Source organism: Rhinopithecus roxellana, chromosome 4 (assembly GCF_007565055.1).
Source record: "Rhinopithecus roxellana isolate Shanxi Qingling chromosome 4, ASM756505v1, whole genome shotgun sequence".
Classification (NCBI taxonomy): domain Eukaryota; kingdom Metazoa; phylum Chordata; class Mammalia; order Primates; family Cercopithecidae; genus Rhinopithecus; species Rhinopithecus roxellana.
In genome coordinates this window covers 6,097,066-6,109,948 of record NC_044552.1, presented here as the reverse complement: position 1 = coordinate 6,109,948, position 12,883 = coordinate 6,097,066, and the positions used below count along the sequence as shown (strand labels likewise).

The window sequence follows — 12,883 nt, the reverse complement described above, 5'->3', positions numbered from 1 at the left end:
ACTTATCCAATACTGACAACAATTTCAAAAATAAGAGGGACTACCCCTGGGTTTTTCAACAGTTGTATGACTGCGAAGCAAAAGGCCTTCCAAAAAATTTCAGATACACTACACATATCCTGTAGTTATTCCTCTGCAATCCAATCAACCTTATCTGCATGTCCAGTATTATTCAACATTAATCTCTTCAAATCATTTAAGGAACAATTCTGCTTCCAAAAGCAGTAATTTCAATTTAGAACATCTTAAAAACAGAATACAGGCTGGACACAGTGGCTCAGGCTTGTAATTCCGGTACTTTGGGAAGCCAAGGTGGGAGGATCACTTGAGCCCAGACATTCAACACCAGCCTGGGCAACACAGTAAGACCCCATCTCCATCCGAAAAAATTACAACTTAGCCCGGCATAGCGACAGGAGCTTGTGGTCCCCGCTACTTGGGCGACTGAGGCAGGTGGATGCCTTGAGCCTAGGAGGTCAAGACTGCAGTGAGCCATGATCGCACCACTGCACTCCAACAAGGCAACAGAGTTGAAACCCAATCAAAAAAAAAAAAAAAAAGAAAGAAAACCACCAGAACAACCACAAAAAACACAGAATACCTTTGGAGCAAAAGAAAGCAAAATACTTCCATTTCAAAGATAAGGAAAATTCTCGTCACTCTGGAAAATAATTATAATCACTCTTTTGAAATTCTGTAATACATGAATATATGAATAGCAGCTTTTAATGTTAAAAGCGTCTTATAACACTTAGATGAAATCAATGCAGCACAATGACAGGTTAAATAAAAATTCACTCTTCTTATTCTGTGACTTTAAAGTATTATCCACTATCTATGATACTTCTTTGCTACTGCTACTGGGACAGAGTTGCCCACTACAACCGGTGTGGTTCTCTCAGACAACACACAGAAAATCAACAGTAACAACAGCACACACACACACACACACAGTCTATAGTAACAAGACAAGAGGAAGAGGCAGTAGAAAGGGAAAAAGACTTTCTGACAAGGGGTAAGGGAGAGACAAAGGGAAGACAGAAGAGAGGGAAAGAAAATAAAAAGGATAACAAACAAAATTTCTGGAAGAACAAAATCTGTTCTGGAAGAAATAATGATTTATGTTTATAAAAGTTATGTTCCCAGAAAGTGAATCTTAGTATTACACAACAGAAAGTAATAAAGAGGCCAAGAATAAAAACAATTGAGACAGCAGTGTCAGGAATGTAGCAGTGTCAGAAATATTTCAAACTCCAACTAATTTCACATAAACATATATTTTTCTCTGACCTAAATTATGAATCTTATGTAAAAGACTAATCAAGACACCTCACAGTACTAAATAAACAGTAATCACGAATCGTAGACATCACGGAAATTCAGAGCTGTAAATTTCCCTACCAATCTTCCAGCTCAACTTACACATCACTCAGAGGAAGAAACTGAGGCCCAGTCTTGTAAAATATCTACAATTACAAACGACTGCAGAACTCAGGAAATCTAGGATTCTTTGTTCATCTATACTGGCTCTGATTTTATGAGCAAATTACTGTCAACCATAAGTTTAAAATTATAAAATTCTGTCACATCTAACAATAGCTTTCTGGCAGCCAGATCAGAAGTAAACACTTCATAACACAGCACCGTTCACACAAATTAAAACATAAAAGTAGAAATATTTCACAAGGAAATTAACAAAATGTCCTAACTTAAGATAAAACAAAGATTTGATATTGTGAATGAAATGTTTAGACGTTTAGATTAAGGAAGATAACACTCAGAAGTACTTCTTTGGATGTATGCAAGAATTAAAAAATGTTCAAGGCCTATTTTTGTGAGTGATTCTTTGCAGCCAAATCATTTGGTAGATTTCTATTGCCATTCGCCTTTCTGGTTCAATAGTAACTTACTTATCAAGCTTCTTCTTAAATTTTAGTCCCATATAAGAATTTAACCACAAGGTTGTTTATCCCCTCTACATACATGTCACTAGGATCTGAGCAGACCCCTTTGTAGCCAATCAAAGTGAGGCTGCCCTGAATGTAAAAAGCTCCTGCTTTAGATTTGGGGCCTAAAACCCTGGATTTGTTTCCAGACAGACTGATACGTTAGATTGATTTTTTTTTCTTCCACACAAGTAAACCTGATACACGCTATTAAATTGGGCCACATTTCAATAGTTCCCATAGCAATTCATAATTTTATATATAACTGATTTGCTTCAAGCTTTGTTTTAACCTAGGAGAGGTAGGTGAGGGAGGAAGGGGGCAAGCACAAACCTAAGGTTGTTGTTTTTAACTGCAGGTGTAAAACATAAGCCAATTTTCTTCAAAATACTAAGCTGCATTTTGTTCCATCTTCGTTTCCGACAAGGCTTCATATAACATCAACACCTAAGGACCTGTATAGAGTACTTCCAATCGCGAGAGGTAGGTTTCTGCTCCCCTAAGAAAAAATGGTGCTCCTGGGGTTCCCTTCTCTTACCCTCCCGGTTGCTTTCACTAAGATTTACTGATGGCAAACTTGGGCCCCTTGTCCTTTAGTCCCCCTAGACAATCTCTGGCCTAATTTTGATTACTCCTCCCCCTGTGTATCCCAGCTCTCTCTTAATTAGAAATCATACCTCAGAATCGTGCCTCTCTTCCCTCCTTGTAAGAGGAGAACGCCTGACCCACCACCTGGAGAACAATGTAACCCAACTCCGAGTCCATGGATTCCTCTACCCAAGCCCCAAGATTTATCTCCCAGGGAAATCAGAAAGCCAGTTCTGTCCTGTCATCCCGGATTCCCTCAAGGTGTCCTGCTCCTGGCCTAGGATTACCAGTTCCTTCCTACCCTGGAGCATTCTACTCACCCTCCTCTTCCAAGAATCTCGCCCCTCACCCTCGGATCCTTCACCGTGACCCCCGCGCCCACCCGGAGCAGCACAACAAGCGGCTAGTGGCGTCCGAGGGCAGAGCCCGCGAGGGCGGGGGTCGGAGGAGGTCCGGGGCGGGTCGAGAGCCGCGCAGCGCTGGCCGGCCACGTCGGGTCAGTGCCCCACTCCCACCGCAGGACACACGCCCAGTACCTTTGTAGTGCACCCGCAGGTTGTTCTGAGAGAGGCCGATGTAGCTGAACTTGTCCTTCGGGCTCCAGGACCGAGGCAGCGGCGTTTCCTGCTCGTCCACGGCCGGGTAGAGGCGCTTCAGCCGCCGCTGCAGCTCCTTCTCCTGCTCGTTCAGGGCCGAGTCCCCGTGCGGGAAGGGGGCCGCGGCGCTGCTGCCCGCCACCAGAGCTGGGGCCGGGGCGCCTCCGACCGGGCCGGGGACCGCGGCAAGGCCCGGGGGCGCGGGGGGCCCGCTGGCGGGGGCGGCCGCTGAGGCAGGTGGCGGCGGGGGCGGCGGCGGGGGCGGCGGGGCCGCGGTGGCCGGGGGCGGCGGCGGCGGGGGGTGGAGGAGCAGGGCGGCCGCCGCGGCCCCTAAGCCGTCGCCGCCCGCGCCGCCGCCGGGCGAGCCGGCTGGAGAGGAGCCGGCGCTGACGGCCGGGGGCGCCGGCAGGACGACTCCGGACACTGGGGCCAAGGCCGCCGGCGGTGGCGGCGACAACTGCTGCTGCTGCTGTTGCTGCTGCTGCGGCGGCGGCGGCGGCGGCGGCTGCCCGGACATCCCGGCCGCGACTCAGCCTGCGGCCACCTCCACCTCTTCTCTCCTTCCTCCTCTGCTTCCCGGGGGCGCTGTCGCTGCGGCCGCCGGCACCAGGCGCCCAGTCCGCCCGCCCCGGAAGCAGGCGGCGGGCCGCGCGCCCAGGGAGACAGCGGCGGTTGAAGGGCTCGGAGACGCGGGAGTGGGCGGCGGGCCCGGGAGGCCGGGAGAGAACGCTGGCCGGAGCACGGGCGCGCGGCCCGGGGACGAGGTGCCGAGGGCGGGGGCGACGCGGGAGCGCGGGAGGGGAAGGCGCGCTGGCGGCCGCCGCGGCCGCTGCTCTCGCGGCTGTTTCCCGGCGGGCGGGCCCGGCCGGCGCGAGACGCTGCGCGCGGGCGGTGCTAGGCGAGGGGGCGGGACGGAGGCGCGAGAGAGGCGCGAGCGGCGCGAGGGGCGGGCCGCGGGGCTCCCGGCTGCACGCCGCGAGGCGCCCTCCCGGACCCGCCAGTCGCTCGTGGGCAGGATCGTTGGGCTCCCGGCGCCGCAGGTTCCTTCGGAGGCGTCCGCCTCCTCCCGCTAGGCGGCCGCCGTCTCCCCCCTCGCCGGCGAATCCCCTCCCACTTGACTTCTTTTTGTTGTCGTCGCCCCACCTACCCACCGTAGTGCTCCTCCGAGCCGAGGAGCCGCTTCTCGCCCAGGCGAGAGTAATCGAGCCCCGCTGGGGCCGCCGCGATCCCGGGCCCCGGGTTTCTCTAGGACCCGTCGGCCCGGGGCGTGCGGAGCGGCTCAGGCTCCCCGTGCAGTGCTGCTAGCTCTCTTCTCAGTCCGGTTCCCGTTTGCCGCCTCCCTCCAAAGAGGAACGCATTGCCTTTGGTACTTCACAGTGTTTAATTTCGTAACATTGACCATATGGGCAGGGGAAACCACTTCTGAAGGCAGTCTCCCAGTTAAAATAGTGACTATTTCATTAATTAATTTTACGAGGACTCACAGTGAACTTAGTGGTAGAAGGTGTCATTAATAAAGACCGGCATATCTTCAAAAACCAGGAGCAGGCACTGTATGAATACACAATTATAGTGTGTGTTCAGGAAGGGCTTCTAGAGACGTCAGAACATTTTTATAGACTCGTTAATTTTCATAACAGTGTTCTTAGGTAACAGAAAATTATGCCCATTTTTAAGACAAGGAAATATTTACTGAGGTCAGCAGAGTCAAAAATAGGACTTCCTACTTTGCAATTCCCAATAGAGTGCTTCGTCGACTAATTTGGCACAACTTGCCAAGTGTTGCTCTCTGACCCATCATAACATTACTATTTTGTTCTCACCACTTCCCTTTGTTTAGCGTATCTCTCCCTAGCTGGCAAAATCGGGCTTTGCATGTGTAAATTAAATGATGTAAATTCTGATAAATTTGTTTGCTTCCAAAGATATGATGGTAATCGTTTGGTCAAATAAGAAATGTTTTGCCGAAGAGAAAATTATTTCGTTTTGAAGAAGGTAGGCCAAAGGTGATTTAATTTAAGGTCAACATTATTTGGCCAGAACAAATAACAGTCATTCGGCCTAATTTGTCCCTCAGTTACCCAGACAACTAGATGTTCTGTTGTACTTTATTATTATTATTATTTTTGTTGTTTTTGAGACGGAGTCTCGCTCTGTCGCCCAGTCTGGAGTGCAGTGGCGTGGTCTCAGCTCACCACAACCTCCGCCTCCCGGGTTCAAGCGATTCTCCTGCCTCAGCCTCCCAAGTAGCTGGGCCTACAAGCCTGTGCTCACACCTGGCTAATTTTTGTACTTTTGGTGGAGACGGGGTTTCACCATGTTGGCCAGGCTGGTCTTGAACTCCTGACCTCAAGTGATCTACCCACCTCGGCCTCCCAAAGTGCTGGGATTACAAGTGTGACCCACCACGCCTGGTCTCTGTTGTACTTTAATAGAACTATCCATTAATTTTAACCTGTTTGATGACTTTTTTTAAACCACTGCACTTTAAATCACATGATGTCACTGTATTTACAGTGTTCTAACACTTTCATTTATATTACAGTCACAATGAGTTCAATGTAAGCCAAGCTCTTTTAAATGTACGATAGCCATGGTAGAATAAATGGGCTCCAGGCCTCATTAAACTTTCTTGAAACACTTATGAAGATGTACTTTTTTTCTGTCAGTACACTTAGGAACTATCTAGAACTTTCCGTATCTTAGGAACAACTCAAGGAATAGAATTGTCTAACATTTTGTTGGAAGCATTTTATAAGGGGGACTGGTTGTTCTCCATCAAGAAATTAATGATTTCAGTTGTGGGGGAGGATGCTGTGAAATGGGTACTTTCTCATTCAGAAGGAGATAAAGAACATTGATTACGTCCTTTTAGAAAGCTATATACTTGGTTATATTTATAAGGAGACATAAAGGAATTCATACCTTTTGACTTACCTATCAAAAACCAAAAAAAGCCAAACAACACAATCTAAATATGAAAATACTTCAGGCCAAAAAATGTTCAACAAGAAGTATTAATGGCAGATTAAATATAGAAGTAAATCAAATGCCCAACCTGAAGGGACTAGAAGAAATTATCACATACCCCATGGAGTTATGCTGCAGGAGCACCTATAGCACATTCGTGCCAATTTTTTTTTTTTTTTTTTTTTTTAAGGTATCCCTTCTGGGCAGTGGAAGTGCAAAAAGAGGCCAACCAATTAGAAAAAGGCACCCCTTCCTCTTGACTTAGTGGATCTCGGGCCCAATTTCAGACCTACTCTCTGAAACAAATATTTTATGGCCTCTTAAAAATATGTTATTGAAGACATAGAAAAATGATTATGATGTGCTAAATGAAGAGGCAATACAATAATTACAGCACTGCCAAAATCATTACCAAAAAGACATGAAGGACAAATTGTAAAATGTTTCCATAATGGACAATTATGCATTATTAAAAGTAATGTACTTTTATTATAATGCATAATAAAAGTAAATTTTATTATGAAAATAATAGAATTGTACATGGAGATGTAAATGGTAAAAATCCATTAACCATGAACATATCCACGCCCTTCTTGAACCTATGTTTTCAGTCTTTACCATGTATTGCTCTAATATTACTCAGTATCTGTATCTGCTGGGTTTCTCAGTATCGAACAATAGGAACCAATTCTGGCTCTCTTAAGCAAAAAAGGAACTTAATGGAAAGATATTAGATGGTTCTCAGAATTGACCAGAAGGCTGGACAAGCAGGCCTGAAAACAAAGGCCAAAGGAGGAGAGGCTGCATAAATAGACTGGCCTGGACCCCAGCACTGATCATAGAAATCACTACCAGATGTCACCTTTACCACCTAGATTGTCATCTCTCTGACCTCCAGCCTTTACACCACTTACTCAAGTTTCAGAGTCACCAAGCCTAGATTGTGTGCCCATGCCAGAGTACACCAGCAAGCAGAGATTCCCAGCTTATCCAGTGACTGGGTTACAGAGATGCTACGTTATTGATAACTTCAGCTCAGGGTGGGCCTTGAATGGCTACAGCCTCCAGAAATGGTCCCTTCCAACAGTGAGCAGTCTTGTGCATTCACATCTTATTTTCTGCGCGTGGCATCATATGAAAATGTTTAGGACACAGTGCCCTAGTGGAAAAGGGCCACTGGTGCCCACGGTAGAGGATTTTCCATACTAGGAAAGATACCAGGAAAGAGGTAAAATGCTGGCCAGCCTGTTTCAGTCAATGCCCATGACAGTATCCTTCTGGGTACTGGAAAATGTTATGGCAATGTGTGCCAAGATCCATAGTATGATTTTAGGGCCTGGATTAGTTATCTATTGCTGCAGAATAAATAATCCCCAAACTTAGTGGCTTAAAATAATGTTTATTATCAGACATTTCCTTTGGGTCAGGAATCAGGCACAACTTTACTGGATCCTCTGCTTCAGGGTCTCTCATGGGCATTCAAGGTATCAGTTGGGGCTGCAGTCATCTCAAGACTTGACTGGGGAAGAATCAACTTTCGCACTCACTGATGTGGTTATTGCACTCATTGATGCAGTTCCTTGAGGGCTACTGGACTAAGGAGTTCAGTTTCTTGTTGGCTATTGGCCAGAAGTGGCCCATGATGCCTTGCCACGTGGGCCTCTTCAACATGGCAGCTTGCTTAATGAAAGCATGCAAGCCAAGAAGGCAATCGTGGCAAGACAAAAGTTACAGTGTTTTATAACCCAACCATGGAAGTGACATCCCATCACTTTTGCCCTATGTTTGTTAGAAGTGAGTCACTAGTTTCATCCCATATTCAAGGGGAGGAGATTACACAAGGCCACAAACACGAGAGGGTGAGGATCATTGAAGGCCATCTTTGGAAACTGACTCATACAGGGTCCTTATAACTTCCAGTGACCCTGGGGAACTGCACTTTCCACATTCACATCAAATATGGATTTTAGACCAGGGATCAGCAAACTTTTTCTGTAACAGGTTAGATAGTGAATATTTTAGGCTCTGCCGAACATAGCTACCTGTCACAACTACTCAATTTTGCCATTGTAGCTGAAAGCAACCATAGATGATACATAAACAAATGGGCATGGCTGTGATCCAGTAAAACTTTGTTATAAACACAGGGAGCAGCCTGGATTTGGCCTACAGGCTTCAGTTTGTGATCCCTGTTCTAGACTACTATATCAACATTCCTTATAAACCATTCTCAACACTAAAAAGCAAGGCCAAGTCACTAGCGATGAAATCCTAGGAGTCAACAAATTCATTTTATTACCCTCAATGCTGCTGCACTCCAGTGTCCTGGGCGGCCTGATGCCACACATGAGTGGAGTCAGGATATTTCTGCAGCTAGAGTGTGGCAAATTGAAATGGGTGGCAAATTTAAATGGATGGCAAATGGCTGAACAATGTTAGGAAACTACAGCAGTAAAAGGTCCAAATTTGGGAAAGTTCTCAGTCAGCATCTATTAAGCACCTGTTATGTTGGAACCTTGGGTTCTGTCTTCTCCTCTGGGCAGGGAGTAAGGAAAACAGGCAAGAGGGATTACAAAGAAAAACAGCAGTATGGAATCTACTCCTTCAGTGAACAGAGTCTAGTTGGAGGGTGATAAGATTTCGCTGTGTCCCCACCCAAATCTCATCTTGAATTATAGTTCCCATGATCCCCACGTGTCATGGGAAGGACCCAGTGGGAGGTAGTTGAATCATGGGGGCAGCTCCCTTCATGCTGTTCTCATGATAGTGAGTGAGTTCTCACCAGATATGATGGTTTTATAAGGGTCTTCCCTTGCCCTTTGTTCTGCACCTTTCTTTGCTGCCGCCATGTGAAGAAGGACTTGCTTGCGTCCCCTTCCACCATGATTGTCAGTTTCCTGAGGCCTCCTCAGCCATACTGAACAGTGAGTCAAATAAACCTCTTTCCTTTATAAATTACCCAGTCTCAGGTATGTCTTTATTAGCAGCTTGAGAACGGACTAATACAGAGTGGCAAGATTAATACAGTAGTCCCCAGGGTATCCATAGGGCATTGGTTCCAAGAATTGTAGATAACAAAATCCACAGATGCTCAAGTCTCTTATATAACATGATGTTATATAAGAATTTGGATAATAAAATGAATTTGCATGTAACTTACCCACATCCTCCTGTATACTGAAATCACCTCTAAATTACTTACAATATTGAATATAATGTGATCCTGTGTAGTTGTGATACTGTATTGTTTAGGGAATCATGGCAAGGACAAAAAGTCCATTCAGGACAGACAGAACAATCATAGGTCTAACTGCATCTTTGGTCTTCGGTTGAATCCACGGTCGCAAACCTTCAGACACGGGAGGGCCCACTGCACACATGAATTAAAGAGCAGTGCTTTTCAGACTTGAAGGTGGGGATTTGCCAAATGGGACCTGAGAGTCTGCATTTCTAACAAGCTTCCAGGGGCTTCTGCCACTCCTGATCCATGGATTAGCCCCTGAATAGTAAGGACTGGGAGAACCGGTCCCACAGGCTGGAGTGGCCCGATTGTAGCTCACTGCAGTCTCCAAAGCCTGGGCTCAAGGGATCATCCCACGTCAGCTGCTGAAGTAGCTAGGACTACAGGCACATGCTACAGTGCTCAGCTACTTTTTTTTTTTTTTAATTTGTAAGACAGGGGTCTATGTTGCCCAGGCTGGTCTCAAAATCCTGGACTCAAGGGAGCCTCCTGCCTTGGTCTCCCAAAGTGCTGGGATTATGGGCAGGAGCCACCACACCCAGCGTCAGTTGATGCTCTTTAGAAACAAGTGTTCCAGAGTCCATGATCAGATAGAAAAAGGTCTAGTGAGGGAGGACTCTGCATCAGAATTTGCGTGCTGTCTTGAAGAGAACATGAAGCGGGTGCTGGCTGTTTTACCACAAACCAAGAGACTGCATCCCTGGGGTTTGGAGTTCAGGGTGAAAAGGTTCTACAGGACCACGTGGAATAACATAAATACACTATTTCATATTCATGTGTGAATAAAAGTGGTTACAATTCATGTTCATGAAGGAAAAGCTATGTGAAAAACCAAAAGTTAAATTTAGAGGAAACTGTTTTATCATCTGTTCTGGAAGAATTTGTACAAAAATTACAATTTGGGCTGAAATAACCTATGTTAATGACTTTTTGACAAATTAATAGGCTCTCAAACTCCTTCTGATTTTCCTCCTTTTTCCTTCTGCTTGTTCTAGTCCATGGTAGCCCTTCCTCATTTGCCAGAACTCACATCCTTCCATCCATACTGATCTCTATGTCTCCTCTTGTTTTCTTGAGACAGAGTCTCACTTTGTCACCCAGGCTGGAATGTAGTGCCACAATCATGGCTCACTGCAGCCTTGGCCATCTGGGCTCAAGTGATCCTCCCACCTCAGCCTCCCAAGTAACCGCAACTACAGGCATGCACCACCACACCTGGCTGACTTTTTTTGTAATTTTTTTTTGTAGAGACAGGGTCTCCCTATGTTGTCCAGGCTGCTGTCAAACTCCTAGCCTCAGGTGATCCTCCCACCTTGGCCTCCCAAAGTGCTGAGATTACAGGCATGAGCCACCAGCCTGATCCTCTTTCTCATTTCTTGATGGTTGACATTAAAAGTGCATTCAAAATGTAGTAATGGCAGGGCATGGTGGCTCACACCTGTAATCCTGGTACTTTGGGAGGCTGAGGTGGGAGGATCATTTGAGGCCAGGAGTTTGAGACCAGCCTGGGCAACATAGGGAGACCTCATCTCTACTATAAATGAATAAATAAACAGATAAATAAATAGTAAAAATAGAGACTGGGTGCAGTGGCTCATGCCTGTAATCCCAGCATTTTGGGAGGCTGAGGCAGGGAGATCACAAGGTCAGGAGTTCGAGACCAGCCTGACCAACATGGTGAAACACTGTCTCTACAAAAAATATAAAAATTAGCTGGGCGTGGTGGCACACACCTGTAATTCCAGCTACTCAGGAGGCTGAAGCAGGAGAACTGCTTGAATCTGGAAGGCGGGGGTTGCAGTGAGCCGAGATTGTGCCACTGCACTGCAGCCTGGGCTACAGAGCAAAACTCCATCCAAAAAAAAAAAAAAAAAAAAGTAAAAATAGAGTAACTATAGGGAACAGATAGCAGGAATTCATTTCCTCCCTTGGTGCTATAGTGATCAAGTTCTTCATGGAATCATGGGATGGGAAGCCTGCCCTAGAATGTCTCTGAACTCCAGGGAATGCCATCTGCAGGCCTAGGAAATGCCTATGGGTGCAGTGGCTGAAATATCATGCAGGCAGCCAAAGGCATAGTTTGGAGGGAAGAAACAGGAAGAAAGGAAGATGAAAGATAAAAATAGCATAGAAAAAATAAAAAAGAAGAAATGATCATTCTTTAAGAAAATGATAAATAGCTCCCCAAGGTGCCAGATATTGAGGAGAATAACCCACTGTGGGTTAGCCGCCTAGTTCCCCATGATGCAGGCTACATTCCATTCATTATCTACTGAGTGCCTACTATGTGCCTATTGCGTGTACACAGTGCTAGGAAGCATAGGGGAAAACATTTTTTAAAGGACACTAACTTCTTTACCCTCAACTGGTTTAGAGTTTTGTAGGAAATTTACTCACACAACCAGTTTTTCAAGGTAGAATATGAAAAGTGTTATAAGAGAGACAAAAAGTGCCATAGGTTTTTTTTTTTTTTTTTGTCGCCCAGGCTGGAGTGCAATGGCATGATCTCGGCTCACTACAGCCTCCGCCTCCTGGCTTCAAGGGATTCTCCTGCCCCAGCCTCCCGAGTAGCTGAGACTACAGGTGCCGGCCACACACCCGTCTAATTTTTGTATTTTTAGTAGAGATGTGGTTTCACCATGTTGGCCAGGCTGGTCTATAATTCCTGACTTCAGGTGATCCGCCCACCTCGGCCTCCCAAAGTGTGGGCATGAGCCACCAGGCCTGGTCAGGTTTTTTTCTAATATTCTAGGAAAAGTAATTGTCCAGCCTATTGCAAGAATGTAACCCATTCTTACAAGTAAAATGAATTCTTCAATCTAAGTTTCTGTATATCTAGGTTACAGCTTGGAGATAATTGATACAAATATTTTCTTATCATCATGGTCCTCAAAGAAAGTACAAGGTCTAATTTGCAATCTAAGTAAACATAAAAAGAAAGTTGTTTAGTAAAGCGATTTATTTCATAAGTCACTATTTCTTTCACCATGGCCATATATTATCTTATGCCTGGTAATTAATTTTAAAAAAACGTTTTCATTTGTTTTCCTTAAGTGCCTCCAAAGATATGCCAGGAAAAATATGCTCAGCAATATGTGAGACTTTCCAAAACAGCAGTATTTCAAAGATGTCAGAACATCTGTCTCTTAAAAAGCAGCATAGACTGGGCACAGTGGCTCACTCCTGTAATCCCAGCTCTTTGGGAAGCCGAGGCAGGCGGATCATGAGGTCAGGAGTTCGAGACCGGCTTGGCCAACATGGTGAAACCTCATGTCTACTAAAAATACAAAAAATAGCTAAGCATGGTGGTGGGTGCCTGTAATCCCAGCTACTGGGGAGGCTGAGGCAGGAGAATCATTTGAAACCGGGAGGCAGAGGTTCCAATGAGCTGAGATCCCGCCATTGCACTCCAGCCTGGGTGACAGGGCGAGACTCAGTCTCAAAAAAATAAAAAAATAAAAAATAAAGGAAGCATAAAGAATAAAATGGCTTCAAAAGACTTTTTTCGTATTTTTCTGCTTCAGCTCCAGTTAGTCTATTTT

At 45.8% G+C, this 12,883-nt stretch overlaps 1 protein-coding gene across 1 annotated transcript in view; it reads right to left on the bottom strand.

Annotated features, from left to right (window-relative positions):
• Positions 1-3,977, bottom strand: part of RANBP9 (RAN binding protein 9) — a 93,526-nt gene extending 89,549 nt beyond the window's left edge. The window contains exon 1 of the mRNA XM_010376408.2: positions 3,071-3,977. Coding sequence (XP_010374710.2) covers positions 3,071-3,647 — 577 coding nt within the window. The 5' untranslated portion in view covers positions 3,648-3,977. The remainder of the gene's footprint in view (positions 1-3,070) is intronic.
• Between the last annotated feature and the right edge of the window lie 8,906 nt (positions 3,978-12,883).